Raw genomic sequence first — 17,745 nt, 5'->3', positions numbered from 1 at the left:
TATTAGTTGAAAACAAGAAACAAAATTAATTCAGTCTCTGCTACTCTTCAGCCAAGTAATAGAACAGTTAGAGAGACAATGACGTGAACATTTGTCAGCATGTGTGGTCATGGTACGTTGCCTGCTATGACTCTCACCTTCCATAAATTAAGTAGGACTAAGTCAGGTCTGCAGGTTGAACCAGCAGGTTACCAGGGTGCATGTAAGTGCCAGGTCCCTAGGACTTAGGTTACAAAATGCCTCAGGTTGAACTCTGAGAGAGCAAATGTTGCTAACGCTTGTGGGAGCGCAAACTCCCTGTGCGCTCACCCCTCTGCCAGCAGCCTTGTAGGGAGTCACCCAAAACCTGAGGCTACTGGTTTGGCGTCGCGCTCAGGATGACGCTGATGAACAAGACACTCTGCAGGACAGAGGAGGGATTTCTTAAGCGTGTTGAGAGTATGCTTAAGCCTACACATCCTTGAGTAGTCCTGAGGCCCGGGAGAACGACTGTACTCCAGTGTGTGACTCCAGTAAGAATGACTCTGAGTCCATCAGCCAACCTGGCTTAGGCACCAAGCGCTAGGAAAGGTTCAGTGATGCCACGTGAGTGGAGGGAGGTAATTCCCTTCAGGCTGGAGTTGGGTGTCTGGCATCTTCAAGGAGCAGAGCTTCACTTCTCTCTTCTGCATTTTCTTAAGAGGAGTCCAGCTGGCTCTAAATCCCCTTCTCAGACAGCTTGGCTTTCTATGGGTGTCTAAAAGAGCCAGCACGCTCTAAGACGTGAATTTCATGAGATGTCAGGACATCACCATTGCCATGGATAAGGATAAAGCCAGCCTGGCTGCAGACTGACTTACCGGTGTTTAGAAGCCTGTGATGGACCATTTGTATTGTCTGATATTGAAAGAAACTTTGTTGCTTGAAGGAGGGAGACAGAGTTCTTTGTTGGGTGAAATGTAATTTAGACTAGTGGTTTTCAACAAGTGGGACGCAGATCTTGAGAATACACGGATCGACACTCGTAGTTACAAAGGCTGCTAAGAAAAGCAGTCTGAGCTGTGTTGATTGCAGGACTCGTCCTGCAGCTCTTACTTTTCTGCTGCAAGAGCCCACAACTTGAAGATGACTGAGTACCCTTGATTCAAACTGTAAACTTCTTAAGGGTACAAGGTATTGTTTGGCATTCTTTTTTTTTTTTTTTTTGCGAAAAACCTTCAAAAATACAGGCTCTACCTTAACATAAAGGTGGTTAGGTGATACAGCTGTGACTTCACAAATTCCATATTATTTCCCCTGCAATTTTAAGGGAGAGGAGGAAAGCAGGCGGGGCTGCCGTTTGGGGGAACCTTGCCAAGCCAGAGAAATGGGCTGATAGAAGCTCTGACTAAAGAGAAGAAAAAGAATTTCTCACAACGGGGTGGCCTGGCGTGGGACCAGGGGCCCAGAGGGGATGGGGAATCTCCATCCTGCGAGATTCTCCAAATTTGACTGGATGAGGCCCTGAGCAGCCTGCTCAGAGTTTGAAGGTGGTCCTTCTTGGAGCAGGAGGAGGGAGTACAGACCTCCAGATGTCCCTTTCAGCACTGTTCTAGGATTCTCAGGCAGCAAAACCTTCAAACATCCAGAGGAAATACCGTGTGATGACCTATGGGAATATTTGTCCAAATGTCAGGGAAAGAGACAGCTCAGAGGAATGAAGGGCAGATGTGGTTTAAGCCATAATGCCTGTGACTTAGGGAGAAGCACAGACCCAACCAGATTTGTTTTCTTCAGAGTAAGGTTTTTGCTTTAAAAAAGAAATAAAATAACATTAAAAAGGCCACCTACCTTAATACGTTGCTTAGCAGTATCTGAAAAACCACCACATTCAAACAGCTTTCCCGAGTACCTGTGATTCTTTTGAGGGTGTAGTTTTATTGTAAATAAACAACATGTCTTTCATCATTCATAGAAGCTCCTAATCTGCTTTTTCTACCAGGACATGCTTAAAGCATTTGATAACTACAAGGCAGTGGTGCTTTCTGTTAACCTGAGCAGCAAAGAATTCCAGAAAGCAGATAGCACAGAGTTCAAAGAGCTTCAGAACAGGCTTCGGAAGGTGAACTTGCATTGGGAGAAAGCAACTCACACATTGGACAACTGGAGGAAAGGTTTACAGGCAGCCCTGCTGCATTGCCAGGTGCGTACCACGCGCCAGCTTGTAAGGGAAACCCCTCTTTAGGGTGCTACTGCGGGGTAGATAAGGGAGAGGGCAGAGGGGTAACTCCTGCACGTTAGTGGAATGGTTGCTCAGAATCCGAGACACTTAATTTTCTTATAAACTTGACTCTGTTGGGTTTAAAGGGTTTGGTAAAAATCTCTTTGAACTGGATAATACCCTTTTATTACATAGGTGGAATAGTTTAGCTAGGTTGCTGTAGCCTCACAAATCGTGAATTTGTTGTTGGCTCTGTCTAATCTGGGCTAGTCAGTTTGGTTGTAGGCAAAGCTAGGTGAAAGCACTGCAAAAGTGTTTTTTCTGTTATGTGCAAATCTTTTGTTTCTCTAGGACTTCCATGACCAGAGCCAAAAACTAATCCTGTGGTTAGCAAGTGCTGATAGCCGAAGGAATGAAGCACAAATCAGAGATCCAAATGCTGACCTCAATACAGTACTGGAATGCCAAAAGGAGCTAATGGTAAGCGTAGTCTTAACTACAGCACCTCAGCTCTTCTAGCGAGTCAGGAGCTCTCCCCACAAAATGGAGAGCAATGTATTTATTTCTCAAGATGTCTGCAGCTTGTCCTTGAACCTGCTGTATTCAGGCATGTGGCAGCTTTCTGAAAGGGACTAAGATCTTGCCTATATGAGGCATTTTCTCTGTAATTACGCGTCATAATTAAGTTCCTTATGAACAGTCTTTATGCTGGAGTAAGACTTCACGTTTCCAAGATTTAATGCCTTTTCCATATGGATTAATTACTGCTAGAACTATTTCTAAATGTTAGTTCAAGCAGGTACAACCAGTCTCTTGAAGAGAACTTCATTTCATGTGTAGCTGTAATAGCTATTCCTGTGTATTGCGGCTTCTCAGGCAGGTTGAGTTGTTCTTTAAAGCCTTCCAGAGTTCCTCCTTTTATGAGAGCATCTTTAAAGTTGAGAGTAACGATCTGTTGCGCTCGTTTTTGTTTGTTTGTTCTTAGCAACTGGAGAAAGAGCTGCTGGAACAACAGCTTAAAGTAAACACACTTCAGGAACTCACTGCTTACCTGCTGCTTAAATCAGATGGTGATTACATTGAAGCTGATGAGAAGGTCCATGTAATTGGAAGGAAACTGAAACAACTTACTGAACAAGTTTCGCATGACTTAAAAACAATACAAGGAAATCTGGTGAGTCAGAGTTTAAATACTTGTTCATGGATCTTTCTTAGTGAAAAGTAATATTAAGAGTAAAGGTATTTATAAAAGACTGACTTAAAACTTAAGTACTTCCACCTTCATAAGCCAGAAAAAGAACAATTAAGTCTGCCTATAGGAAAAACTTCAGCTCCGTGAGCTGGTACAGTATTGAAATGGATTGCCCAGAGAGGTTGTGCATTCTCCATCCTTGAGGGGTTTGAAGAGCCGACAGGATGAAGCCTTGGGTGAGGCTTTTGGTCTGGTCTCATAGCTGCCCTTGCTTTGAGCAGGAGGCCGGACTAGATGAACTTCCTGAGGTCCCTTCCAACCTGAACTATCCTGTGATCCACACCAAGTACCAGGCTAGGAGTGTGTAACGAACACACGGGAGTTGTAGTTCACAGCAACACATTGCTTATTCCGAGAGCTGTCAGAGAGAGAGATTTTCAAGTTAATACCTGTACACACCTGTTCCATCCTGATTCCTTCGGGTTGTGCAGAGTAAAACACTTCTTTATGCTGGAGAACTGGAGCATCTGTTTACCACTGGTTATGCACATCTAAAGAGGAACGGGCTGTGCACCTGCAGAGAGGCGATGAAAGGTGGCTCTTTGCACTTCATCTGTTGTGAGTTTTGAACGTGCATTTTAAAGAGGAAGGTGTGGTTACCTTTTAGGATGCCAGAGCATTCCTGCTAGTTCCAGATGATTTGGACTCAGGAGTCTATAATCCAGTCGCAGCGAAATCCAGCCCTGCTGTGAAGAAGGCAAGTACTTTTTTTCTAATATCTTGCTATCAGCATATAGCATATTTTGACGTGTTTAGCCTGAAAGTTCCTCAGATGTAATCATTTTACCTTTTAGATGCATGTACCATATTGCAGAATTTACAACAGAACATTAAAGTCTACAACTGTCTTTTTTCAGAAGGAGAAATTCCTTGTAGTTTCTGAAACCTGGATACTAAAAGCTATTTCTCTCAACAGATCGCCGTAAGGAGAACTGGAGATGGCAGAAACAGCAGCAGCAGCACAAGGTATTATTTTATATTAGCCTGATCTCTTGAAGGATAGTGAAAACGGCAGAGGGGAGCTGAGTGCCAGCCTCACGGGCTGACGTGCAGGTGGAGGCGACTTCTGCCTACCTGTGTTGTCTCCTCTGCCCACCAACCAGCTCTGGGCTGCGCCTTGGAGAATGGTTTTCCTTTAGCACTCCTGCTCCTAGGCCTCTGCGCCAATGTGTAACCTTGGCTTGCCTTTACTCTTGAGAAAATATTTTTCGTGCCAAATGGGGGGATATTTTCATTTTAAATCTTCCTTTAATTCCACCAGCATACCTGAACAAAGAAGCTTGCAGCTTAGAGCCACTTATTACAAACAGACCATGAAGGACAAAGGGAAAACTTCACCCCCAGCGTGTTAGGGTCGTTCAAAGGACAGATCGCAGTAATGCCAAGGCAAAGAAGAGCCTCACCAGTGTGAAGGGTGGCTTTCCTTCATACTTCAACACCTCTTTAGAGTGGTTTGGTTGTCTGCTGGGGAAACTTAAGTTTGCATCTGAAAATAGGGTGAAACCCCACTGATCTAAGCTATTACAAAGAAATGTTTCTTCTTCAGCAGTAAGGACAGTAAACCCAAGCCAGCAGCCGGCTTCCCACGGAGCAGTCTTGCACGCTTTCAAGTTCGAGTTAAAGCGTTTCATCTGCAGTGCATTTTCCTGTAGATACACAGCCCTGCATCTCGGAGGGGCAGTGGGAACCCTAGAGAGGGAGTTAAGACGACGTGTTTAATTCAAACTCTAAAGTGCCTTTTTATTTCTTTTTTTCTTTTTTTTTTTTTTTTTCTCCTTTTCAGAGCTGAAAGCCATCCACAACCTATTGAAGCACTTCCTTGGTCTCCCTCCTTCTTTTACCGTGTATTACGAGCAGCTTTACCTCTTCAGTTGTTCTTTCTACTGCTCTTACTTCTGGCTTGCATGATTCCATCTTCTGAGGAGGACTACAGCTGCACCCAGGCAAACAACTTCGCCCGTTCTTTCTATCCCATGCTGCGATACACCAACGGGCCTCCGCCAACTTAGAAAGCAGCCTGTGGATCTTCAGTTATACCAAAATACACTCTCTGCGGTGCTTTTTTCATGCTGCTAGCATCAGTCAGGCAGTGATGTTGCATAATTAAAGACAGAAACTTTTGTGCTGTTAGTTACCCAAAGTAGCCACCACAGCAGTCACTGCTGCAGCTAAACAACGCCTCACCTTTATAGCCTCCTTTTCCTGTCGCAGGGAATGTGTTAGATTTCACATCTCAAAATGTATATCTTGACAAAATTTCAGCATATTTGTACGGAAAACAAACTTTTTCTATAGATTTTTAAACTGTAAGCAACACACTTTATACTTTGATGCAATAGATCCGCTATTTTATAGGTGCAGTGTTCTTAAGCTCACAAGGTGATTTAATACTGAGTTATTAGATGCAAAAACTACATCACAGTCATCTGAAACACAGCAGTCTTTCTCGGGTTAGCACGACAAACAAGCCATTGGGAGGTGCTTTGCCTAAAATGATTACTGCACACCCTTCACGTTACCTGTATCTTTTGGTACTGTAGTCACTTGGTGGAAACAAAAAAATCTACATCTTTTTGAACCTTCGTTATCGTATTTTATTCCTCTAACACGTTCAGTAAACAGATGCACATTTGGATTGGTTTACATAGGCTGTTCTAGTGGTTAGGACTGCTGTGCTGTCTTTTTATACCACCTCTGAAATAAGACATTGTCACATTGCATGGAGATGGTTTATAACGCACATATTTTCTAGATGAACATGATTACGTAGACTATCCCTGATGTATACAAATAATGTAAGGACTTTTTTAATGAAAGATTTTTTCAGTTTTTAACCTGCTGAATAGTGTACAGTATCTTGGGAGAGAATTGTGCATTTTTATAAGCTTCATCTCTAAAATGAACCCGACACTTGGGCAATGGCTAGGGAAACACTGTGTACAGTCCGCGTTGTACAGCTTGAGTACTGTCATTAAAATTTTGGCAATCTCTGCGGGGAGCATCGCTGTGTCTGGCGGGGGCGACTGGCCGTGCGTTCCAGCAGGGCTGACCCTGCCGCGCCGGGGTAAGTCACCTTATTCGCATGCTAACGCAGCAGCGTCCGAAGCAGCATAACCGCTCCTGCTTGTCGGAGCAAGCGTTTGCAAACTCAGAAGTGGAGCCTGTGTTCGGTGGCACAGATCCTTTCCTCTGCAACTGCCTGTGATTGCCTGGAGGAAGAATACAAAGTTGAAGCAACTGGTGCTTATTGCTAGTTTGAAATGCTGAACTGTTTTCCCCCCGGAAATTATTTTCTAAACTGGGAGTTACGGCAGTGCCGGAGGGGGCAAATGCACATCGCAGAGAGCTCAGTGCGATAGTAAAGGGTTTGGGTGAACAGAATTTCTGTGTTTGGTTGCAGTGAAAACCACCCAGGACTTAGCCAATTTCTGTAATCCTTACCTACAGAAAATAGGATTTGTGATTAGCCTGAGAGAGTTCTCCAACCTTTTCTACACTTGCCAGCACTGGCAGTTGCATGTTCCACATCTTCTGGCAGGGGGATTTATGAACCAAGTTGCTTTGCATTCTTATGTTCAGAGAAGGACAGTCTCTGTAGCAAACCACCAGCTTCTTCCCAACTGTGGCGGCAAAAAAAGCCTGCTTTATCTCCAGGATATGAAACTAAACTGATACATTAACTGTGATACAGTTAAGCTTGCCAAGTTAGCAGCATGGTTTGGGAAAGTCAAAGCTTACAATTTGGCACTTTCTAGTAGCGGTACTGTACAGTGGCTCCCATCCACACTGTGTTCCGATACGGGGCAAGGCTGGCTGCCTGCCGGCGTGTCCCCACCGCAGCCCCAGGTAGCAGTGCCCGAGCTCCGTCCTGCTGAAGACACGGGGATCTGGCGGCGCTTCCAGGCCCGGCAGCGCCCGCAGCCCGTAAGCCAGCGAGCTCTGCGTCGCTGCGTCTGCGGAGCCAGACTCGGACTCCGGCTGCCAGTTTCACAGCTACAGCTTGGGCAGCGGCGCTGTATCCAGAGAGAAACGAGGGATCCTCCCCGCCCTCGCCGCACACGGGCACGCACACGCTCGCCTCCCTTCCTCTGCCATCATTATTTTGTATTTTGAAAGCAATTACTTTCAGATGGAGCTCATTTAAGTTTCTGTCTCTGTAGAAGTCAGCCAACTCTAACCATTATTTCATTGCCAGGTTGTCACAAATGCCCATGCAAACCTTTCTGCCAAGAACTAATAGTCAGTTGCTGACATGATATTCAGTCCTTCTGCCATTAAAGAACCTATGCAGGGGGAAAAAAATTGAACAATGTTGAAAGGTCTGAAGAAAATTTCATAGCCTGCAATTTCCTTTCATTATGTACAGTTATATCAAATTGTTGAGCTGATGTAATATATAAAATGAGGAGCTTTCATGAAATTATCTCAAAATGTCACCAAAAAAATAAGTCTGGGAAAATAACTTAAATGGTTTTTTTCCCCCCCAAACCTATTTTAAATAGTTTTACTTCCAGTTGATTATAACCACTGCGCTGTAGGTTGACACTGAAGTCCGCTTCAAACAAGTTGTTCTATCTACCCACCCATTTCTCAGCGTCATCCTCTCGCTCAGGACAGGGTTGTTAGTGGTCAGCGAAGAAAAAAAAAAAAAAAGAGGGCAGGAGCAATAGCGAGAGCAAGCAGGCGCGCGCGCTTCTGCACGTGCAGTGTGTGGGAGTGAAACCGGGCCAAAACTGGCTTTGAGTTGAAGTCGTGTTTCTTCAGCGGGGAGATGAGACCTCAATCTCTTTTCAGCTGTACCTGCCTCCCCCAAATCAGGCAACACCAACTCTGCCAGCATGGGAAGCAGAGGACTCTGCGTTTATGACGACTTGCCCCCCTACCGTTAAATTTGCCGGTCCCTGAAACGCCAGGGCACAACGTGCACCTTCTGCCGTCACTTGGTGCTGGGAAGTGTCCTAAGGACTCGAGTGCCTGACAAGTGAATCAACCTACAGCTTGTGGAGAGACGGCGGGGGTGAGGATGAGACGCTTGCTCACAGACACCGCGGTCACGCACATTATATGTTCATGAAACCACGCTGAGCTCAGCTACAGGAAAGAAATGACCAAGAAGCCGTGTGTTTAGGTTTCATGGTACCTGTTTATTCACCACAACAACCTACACAGCTGAAACACGTCACTAGGCAAATGCTGTAACATCACAGGGCTGAAGAGCAGCTGAGCGAAAGGTAGGGGTTGTGGGGGGTTCCGCACTAGTGTAACATACAGTACTTTAAAAGGCACCAACTTCAGTCCTAAACCCGTTTCCATTACAAAGTTGTGGTGAGGGTGAAAGGTTGAAACTAAAACCACACATAAAGTAGGACTCGGAACAGAAAATTCTGGGGAAAACAGGCATAGGAAATGTGCATAACCACTGGTAACGGCTATGCCAGCTCCTCAGTGCATGACGCTGTGATGAGCGAAGGTTTGGTCTGTTTAGGCAGTAGCAGCAGAAGTTGGCATTTTTATGGCATAGCAATCTTGTCTTTATGGCATAGCAATCTTGTTTTCTTCATGCACTTAAATTGAAATCACTGACAGTCGACAATGCACGAGGAGTGTAGGCAACTCCTACGTGTAAAGATGGAAAGGGTTAAAAAATATCCAGATCATAAATAAAATGAAGTCTTGGCTGTGAAACTGTGTGCCATTTAACTCCCCGCACTTCAGTTCAGTAGTAAAATGCTGTGAAAGATGAATGTAAATAATATTTGGTTTCCATATTTTAGCAATCCACTTGCTTTTCATATTCCTGTTTACAACGCTCTCCTTTTAGTACTGGTTTAGGCCCTGGGTCAGCACAACAGACGACCACATCCTCAACTGCTTTGCTGAGTCATTGTCTCACAGGACATCGATACCATCAAACGATTTCTTCTGAGACGAATGGCGATGACAGCAAAGGCATTTCCGTGCCTCCCAGCTCCGAGTGTGGCTCACGGGACCGTGCACCATGGAAAGACACGGTGCAGCCTACAGCTGGGCTGAGACTAAAAGCAGCTGCCGTGGTGGTGACTGTCCTTGGCTGTGCTCGCTTACAGCAGCCAGGAACAGGAGTTATAAGCTACCCTGCCATCCAAGGAACTGGACAGAGTATATTGATATAGATATTGAATATATATATATATGTATATATACACAATCAGTATTCAGCCCTATAAAACAGTCATTCCTGTGACAGGCCTCAGGCTGTACTCACTTTAAGGCACCTCAGGCAAAGCCATGCCAGTCCAGACTTTGTTTTTAACGTCAGCCCGCAAGGTAAGAGCAACCTGGCTCCCACGGGCACTTGTCTTGGTGGGGAAGGGCAGGGAAGGAGAGGGTGCCATCTCTCTTTGCCGGGTGCTCGCTGTGCTAAGGTCGAAACAGACCCATAATCACAACCAAATTTTTAATCTACGTGGGTTGAAGCACATCCTAGGGAAGAGCAGCCATTTCATCAGTGCACGACTATTTTCTATTATTCAGACAAAGGAACAACCTTGGATGCACAAAAGCAGGCTCTCTGGGCCAGCTTTTAAAGATCATTTAGTGGGAAAAGCTCAGGCTTGCTTTCCGTATAGTTGGGCTCCAAAAGCATCAGGGGCACCGGGCAGCAGCAGCAGCATTGTGCCTTTCAAGACCCTGGCCATGGCCACGGCCATTAGCGATACTGGGCGCGCTCAGGCCGAGCTTCCACGTGAAGCTTTTGTGCCAATTTATACCTATGTATTTTGAATCGTCTGCAAGCCGTTCTAAATTACCTTCACAGGCCCTGATCCTGATAGGGGCACTTCAACCGCCCGGCCACCTGCTGAAAAAGCAGCACCGCGAACTGCAAGCAGTCCTAGTGCGGGTGACTGATGGAGAGCCCGAGCAGAGGCGAGGCACTGCTGGACCTGTTGCTGCCTAGTGCAGAAGAACTTATCGGAGAGGTCAAGACTGGAGGCAGCCTGGGCTGCAGCGATCGTGCCCTGGTGGCATTCTCACTCTTGAGGGGTACAAGGTGGATGAAATGTAGGGTCAGGACCCTAAACCTCAGAAAGGCAAACTTCCATCTGTTTAGGGCGCGAGCGCACGGGATCCCTTGGGAAACTGCCTTCAGGGGCAAAGGAGCGAATGAGAGCTGGGAGATGTTTAAAGACATTTTTCTTGGGGCGCAAGAGCTCTCAGTCCCGGCGTGCTACCTCAAAGATGGAGAGGGACTCTTGATCAGGGCGTGTAGTGCTAGGACGAGGGGTAATGGTTTTAAACAGAAAGAGGGTAGATTTAGATTAGAAATAAGAAAGAAATTCTTTACTGTGAGGGTGGTGAGGCACTGGAACAGGTTGCCCCAAGAAGCTGTGGATGCCCCATGCCTGGAAGTGTTCAAGGCCAGGTTGGATGGGCTTTGAGCAGCCTGGTCTAGTGGAAGGTGTCCCGACCCATGGCAGGGGGTTGGAACCAGATGGTCTTTAAGATGATCTTCCAACCCAAACCATCCTATGATTCTATGGTAAAGTCCAAACAAGACAAAAATTCTTACCTCAGAAGAGGCTGATCACTGGTGACAGCTCGAATAGGACCAAGGGGCACCTTTCTCAAGGCTCACTGCATTTTTAGGCTCTGTTAAACCACTCTAATGACGCAAATACAGCAAATGTCTTCTGTACTCCACAGGCCATCAGGAGGAAAAGAAGAAGTTCCAGCACTTAAAAGGATGCTCTCCTTTCATCACAGTGATCCCTGTATAGATCTATCATTCAGTCAGTAAAGAATTAACATATTATTATTATGGAAATATGCATATTTATTGAAAAAAAAATCTTTAAGTGCTACCTGTCTTAGTTTGCCACACGTTTTATAGGAGCACCCAGCCTGTCAGGCACTATCTCAAGGGAGAATGTTCCAACACATCTTTTCCCTATATTCTCCTCTCTGACTGGCAACGCGACAGCACTAAAAATGGGTAATTTGGAAGAAGATGGAGGTGTGGAAAAGGTCTTACATTCCTGGAGACAAAGCATCTCACCTGCCTGAAATGCTCCAAGATTTACCACATTTCTTAAAAATTAAGGTTGTTTTACGATTTGGTTCTAGTTCCAGACTTGAGGGAGAACCTCAGCATATTTTTAACAGCACACATAAGGAAAAGTTTGGGCTTTTTTCTCTTTCTTTTTTTTTTTTTTTTAAAAACCATGGCAACTGGCACTCCTGCATGAACCAGGTTTGCTCACCTCTGCGACCATCCCAGAACTGCAGCATAATTCCTTCAAGTAGAACCAGCCACCGCTGGCCAGGTCGCGGCTCAGCAGCAGAAGCTGACGTGCAGCAGAGCAGTGACGGAAAGCCGTGAACCAGCCCCGCTCCTCCCCTCCTCACAGCCCTCGCAGCTCCTCAGCGCTCAATTCATTCACGCTGAAACTGGAAAAGCCCCCCAATATCTACGCTGACACACAGCGTGGCAGCTCTGCCCAGGCCTGGCAGGGACACGGACGTGCTCCACACCAGGAATGCAGTGTCTGGGAGAGTCTGCGGGATACAGACCCACGACAAACCCAACATCTCTCTCAAGAGACGAAGGCACCCTTGTTCAGTCGTTTTGTCACACAGCTCCCTGCCTATAAACTGTGCTGCTTTAGAGACGTGCACTTTCTCCTTACCCAACTATGAACACCTCTACATTAATCCAGAGAGTCGACAGCTACTGGCTTTTGCCCATTTTAAAACACTAGTAGTAACTTTTAATAAAATGATGTTCAACAAGACAAAAAATACCTGTTAAAATCACATCATTTTCCTAGTTGCACTGTGCTAGTAATGGCATATGAATCACAACATGTGGCACAAATCTGCAGCGTTACCCTTCTTTTACAAAGGCAGTCCAGAGCAAATTTCCATTTAGAAGTCAATTTTACTATTTATACTCACTCTGCCCCATTTTCTTTTTAAAAGAGGTTTGTTTCAAGATTGCACATAATAAATTCAGCACTTCTAAAGCAAACCAGACAAACAAAAAAAAAATCACTTAAACATTTCTTTGAAAGACTGTATTAAACAAAAAGATTACACAGGGTAAGGAAAATCAGAAAAAGAACCCACAACAGGCATTGAGGCCAGAAGGTGATCAAGTCCAAGAAACACTGAAACACGTCTGGTTCATAGCAAAACTTCCCTCAAAATGAAAGTACCAATGAAGTCCAGACTGTACTCATGTTTTTTCCTTTTTTTGTAGTAAATACTTGTGACACACCACCACAACACTACACTTATTTAGAAGGGCACAGCTATATTACAGTTTCTTAAAAACAATAAAAAGGTAGCTAGTAAAAATTTAGACCATCAGCAGCATCTGGTATAGTACAAGATCAAAACAAGACAATAGATTTGTATAACTCACTGAAAACTCTTTATGCTCCTCCTATAAAAAAATATTGTCCTTGGCTTTGAAAAAACACCAAGATCAAAGGTTTGACTAATATTTAAAGTATGCAAATAGCATACTAATCAAAGTCCCTAATCCAAAAGACCTATTGGCTCAAAATAGACTTTTGGTGTGATCCCAATTTAATTTCACCATACCCGAAATGCCCAGAACATACATGTATTATATTTAAACATATCCGTTTAGAGTGACTGCAACTCTAGCTCACATTAAAATGCGATATTGGCAGTTGCCAGACTGACTGATGCCATCCTGCTCTTCGCTGAGGTCATCGGCCAGGCTGTTTCCTCTGGGTTTTGTGCTTGGTGCAGCTTAAATGCATGCAGAAATCAGCACAACAGGGGGGTTTAAACCCACATCTTCTGTGAAGTTCAAACAAGTCATCACACTTGCGAAGCAAAGGAAGTGCCAGAACCAGCATCCCCCCTGCTCTTTGAGGGATCCTATACAAGATATGAAAACCACAGGGTAAGGTGCCATGCGCTTTGAAAACAAGCAAGCAGCAAACCTGAGGGCAGCAGGCGAAAGCAGGTCCCAGCTTAGGCTCCCATCCACGGCCTCACCCCCTGCAAGACGGCTGCAAGAGGTTTCAGGTGGGCAGGACATAATTCCACACGCGAGTCAAAAGGGGAGGGAAGATGGTTTGTTTCTAGCTGATTTCACGAGCCCTGATTAGCAGATCATATACAAATGCAAACAGTTAATATTCACAGAGCAACCTCTTGTACCTAAATATGACAATAGATTTAACATCATTAATAAATATATAAACCAACATGTTAATCTCACAGACAAAACACATTTCAAAGGTCAGCATTGACTGAAATACCTAGGCAGTTTGGTCATTGTTTAAAGCACTGAAGAATTATACAGATAATAACGTGAGTGTTAAGAACAGGCTCACAAAATACAAACTTAAGCTTGGTTTAACATTTCTGAAGAGGCTCTGAACTGGCCCTAGAAACTTTTCAGAATGGCCTTCATATGAAGGCCCTTGCAGCCATTGCATATTTAAGAACAGAAGAAACTCCTTTACACTCTACATATCTCGGCACTTTATCTAGCTCAGCTGCAAAGCAGGTATTCCCAGGGACCAGCACACACAGGGGAGCGGATCTGTCCCAAACGATGCTGCTCTACGTGTCATACAATCTCACGCTGAAAGAGGAGATCATCTAGTCAGCGCTTAAAAGCCTTGGTCTGGGAGACGGAGACCTAGGTGCTCATTCCTAGCCCTGACACAGACTTCTGTCATCTTAAACCAGGCCCTTTACCTCTCTGTCTCAGTTCACCTGCCTCTGAAAAGGAGAGGCAGTAATTCCCTGTCTTGCAGTACTGTTCTGAGGCTTAATTTCATAAGGTGTTTTTGAAGAGTCTCAGAAAAGGCACTATAAAAGTGCAGCTATTATAATGTCAGAAACACGGACAGAGGTGTGCGTCCCACAAGCCTTTCCCAAGATACCGATGTGCAAATCTAGAAGAGATGAGGAGTTGCACTTGGTCACACCTCAGCAGTCCCATCACAGCAGCTTTGTTTTCTCCCATAGCTTTGAACAAGCGTCACATTTCCAGGTCTTAACAGAATTACTGGGCTGCCCCGTTTCGCAGGTTGTCTCCAATCTCCATTTGTTCTAATGGGCCAAATTCGGGATGTGTGACCGGGGACTTCCTTTGGCCTCGGAGAGTGTGTGCATTCAACATCTCCAGCAGCAAGTCATACACTGGGACCACGTTTTTACACTTCATGCTCAGGAGATGCTCCATTCCCTTGTTACTGTACAGAACAACAGAAAATAAGTCAGCAATCTGAGTCCAACAATGCAGAGAAGGAAAACACGCTCATGGCATCAAGGGAGTCCTTTTTTTAATTAGGAGTTAAGAGGATTTAGGCACTGTAGTCCCTGAGATCACTTACCACTATCAACAGTAACGACATCCCAATGCTTTAAAGCTGAGTGTTTTACTATTTAGAGAAGCAAGATTTGTTTTGCACCGCGCAAACTGACTTCAGAAAATAATGCAGATGTACCAACCCTATTGAAATCAAAAAGAAAACCTCTTTGATGCTGTAAACGTGGGAGGCCCACACGCTGCAGCTTTATACAAAAGAGGAATTTACAACGTGTAGCTCTAGTGACTACCTACTTCTCCTGCCCGGTTGAGTAGGAAGACCTAACTACCCTGGCTAACTTCAAGCAGTTTGTTTCCTCTCTGTGTGGCCAGTGTCAGATCTTGCAGACGGCTACAGGCTTTGAAAGGAAATTTTTTGTTATGCAGTAAGATACAATGACACTGTTTTAGCTTGAACGCTCTGTGGCTGTACCATGATTTGGACAACAGGAGATGGCTATTGCCATTGCAGTTGCACATACATACACTTCAGATGCACTCAAGATTTTGGGGTTGAAATCTAAGTGCGCTTGCTCAACACCAGATTTATCACAGTGGAAATAGCAGCAAACAGCCAACACATAGCTGACCTGGTGGACTGGACTGGGAGGGAGGCCAATGCTTCCAGAAAAATGAGGTTCTGCTACAATTCAAGAGTTATAAATATGTTAATGGCAAAGAAGAAATTGTGGCCTCCCTCCTACACACAGCTTTTGAGAGTCCTGCATCAATTGGTAATCAAGGCTGAGAGCATCAATTATTTCCAGAATGAAGTATAATTGACTGACCAGTGCTAAGCAACGTAAAGGAGACAAGTCACAACAAGTAGCCTCCAGACTTCGGCTGAGGCAGGCACAGCATAAAAACTCTTGTTTTAATAAGAAAATATAAAAATTTTGCAAAGATTCACATTGTTTATTCACACCATGCCAGAACAAGAGCTCCTGTGATGCTGTAACGCAATGCCACGCCACAGCGGGCAGCCCAGGTGAGGGCAGTGCCTCAGAGCCAGGAGTCAGGCTCAGCTCTGGCTGGTGCTGTAGCTTCTGTAGGGCCAGCTCTCACACTCTCCTCCAGTTCACAAACTGGCTGTTAAAAGCCGCCTTTCGGCACAGTCAGGCCCCTGCTGCTGCCACCCGCTCTCTCAGGAAGCTTGTTGCGAAGGTGGCTGGCTCTCTTCCAGTGTCCCCTCACAAAGTCAGATATGGCCATCTCTCCTTTGCACACTCCAGTCTGGTCCCAGGACCGTCTTTCCCTGGACACAGCTTCCAAAGCCAAAACATGACAGCTTTGTGAATAGCTGGTCTCTGGGTAATAATTTAAAATAACAAACAGGCTGATAATTAAAGCATCTGTTTGTAGTGCCCTGCGTTTGAGTCTGCTCTAGTGCAAGCAAAGATGAGCAGCTCAAGGATGTCCAGGAACTGGCAGGGAGCTGCTTCCCTTGGGAAAAGCAGGAGCGTAGCATCGCTGTAGCACAAGTCACTTGGCAAAAATGCTGTGGTTCTGAATAAAAGACAACAAATTTGGCCTGGAACAAACATGGCACGCAAAGTACACTTTAGAATCATAGAATCGTTTAGGTTGGAAAAGACCTTTAAGATCATCAAGTCCAACCGTTAACCTAGCACCACCAGGTCCACCACCAAACCATGTCCTTAAGCACCACGTCTCTCCGTCTTTTAAATACCTCCAGGGATGGGGACTCAACCACTTCCCTGGGCAGCCTGTTCCAATGCTTGACAATCCTTTTGGTGAAGAACTTTTTCCTAATATCCAATCTAAACCTCCCATGGTGTAACTTAAGGCCATTTCCTCTTGTCCTATCAGTTGTTACTTGGGAGAAGAGACCGACGCCCACCTCACTACAACATCCTTTCAGGTAGTTGTAGAGCATGATACAGTCTCCCCTCAGCCTCCTCTGCTCCACCAAAGCCCACGCTGCAGATTAGTTTTGAAAGAGACTTTTATTTTGGACGGAAGAGTTTTGATGTCTGGGTGAGGTATTTTTTGAAAGGCTGAATTTGTGTTATTATTGTTAAACATTTCAGGCAGATACATAATGAACAATTTAATGTAATACAGTTAAGACAGCATTTTAATATCAACACAACATTTTTGAGTGCCGGCAAGCACTTGAGTATATTGCCTGTTTAGTTGTGCTGGGAAGGAAAACCTTACAATGAACAGACATGAAGAGCAGTACCAGGATTCCCTCAGGAGTGCTCTGAAGTTCAAGCCTTGCTTTGTTGCTGTAACAAACAAACACTAGCACCTTACGCATCACACACATTCTGTAAAATTTACCTTGCGTGTCTGATGTGAGAGAGGAGCATCAACAAATTGGCCAGACGAGATGTCTGCTGCTGCGAGGGGATTCCGCTCTTTGCAATAACCCACACCAAAGCATCTGTGACTACATTAAGCAGGTGATGAAGTTTCCTGTTGCTTTCAGGTTCTTCTGCTGACAAGGGAAACATGCCTAACCAGAGAAGAGAAAGAAATACTCCCTGCTCACAAGGAAGAAAAAAAAGCTATGACTCTGGATTTTTTTCTGAATGTAATATTTCAACAGGATTAGAGAAGATAGATACATTTCCTGACACCCCCCCCCCAAGGCTGTACAAACGATGCTCCATGTGCCACGCCAAGCTCTGACTTACATTCCTTTGCCAACATTTGATGGCCGCATCATTTGCAAACTGAATAACTCTCCCAAATCCTCCCAAGACAACATGTTGAATATAGACCCTTCAGTCCAGAGAATGGACATGTTCTCTGTTCTCCAAGGGTTTTCCCTTTGAATCACTCTGTACCTTGTAGTTTAGTAACTATTATGAATTATAGCATTATGCTTGCTCTAATACCTTCTTGCTGGAAAAAAACCCTTTTTCTCTGAGTATATCCTGGGGAGGGAGGAGAACATGGTGAGAGACACTGCTCATAGACCCAGGCTGCCATGGTCTCCCTACAGCT

The 17,745-nt window shown here is 45.0% G+C and overlaps 2 protein-coding genes across 15 annotated transcripts in view; one reads left to right on the top strand and one right to left on the bottom strand.

The window, feature by feature from the left end:
- The window catches only part of SYNE2 (spectrin repeat containing nuclear envelope protein 2), a 200,212-nt gene extending 193,788 nt beyond the window's left edge, over positions 1-6,424 (top strand). For all 5 annotated transcript variants that reach the window (XM_087747934.1, XM_087747933.1, XM_087747931.1 and 2 more), the window contains 6 exons: positions 1,961-2,161; positions 2,531-2,659; positions 3,165-3,353; positions 4,039-4,128; positions 4,348-4,397; positions 5,215-6,424. In XM_087747934.1, coding sequence (XP_087604060.1) covers positions 1,961-2,161; positions 2,531-2,659; positions 3,165-3,353; positions 4,039-4,128; positions 4,348-4,397; positions 5,215-5,440 — 885 coding nt within the window. In that variant the 3' untranslated portion in view covers positions 5,441-6,424. The remainder of the gene's footprint in view (positions 1-1,960; positions 2,162-2,530; positions 2,660-3,164; positions 3,354-4,038; positions 4,129-4,347; positions 4,398-5,214) is intronic.
- An 87-nt stretch (positions 6,425-6,511) lies between these two features.
- The window catches only part of ESR2 (estrogen receptor 2), a 56,202-nt gene continuing 44,968 nt past the window's right edge, over positions 6,512-17,745 (bottom strand). For 3 of the 10 annotated variants that reach the window (XM_009462205.2, XM_087747935.1, XM_087747936.1), the window contains exons 8-9: positions 17,077-17,251; positions 6,555-14,653 (exon numbers count right to left, since the gene is read on the bottom strand). In XM_009462205.2, the coding sequence (XP_009460480.2) occupies positions 14,464-14,653; positions 17,077-17,251 (365 nt within the window). In that variant the 3' untranslated portion in view covers positions 6,555-14,463. Of the gene's footprint in view, positions 14,654-17,076; positions 17,252-17,745 lie in introns of all 10 variants that reach the window. The other 7 variants (XR_015702363.1, XR_015702361.1, XR_015702364.1 and 4 more) reach the window with 7 other exon arrangements.

This window comes from Nipponia nippon, unplaced genomic scaffold (assembly GCF_047370975.1).
Source record: "Nipponia nippon isolate SJK-2023a ecotype South Korea unplaced genomic scaffold, ASM4737097v1 scaffold_11, whole genome shotgun sequence".
Classification (NCBI taxonomy): Eukaryota; Metazoa; Chordata; class Aves; order Pelecaniformes; family Threskiornithidae; genus Nipponia; species Nipponia nippon.
This window is presented reverse-complemented; position numbering and strand designations above follow the sequence as displayed.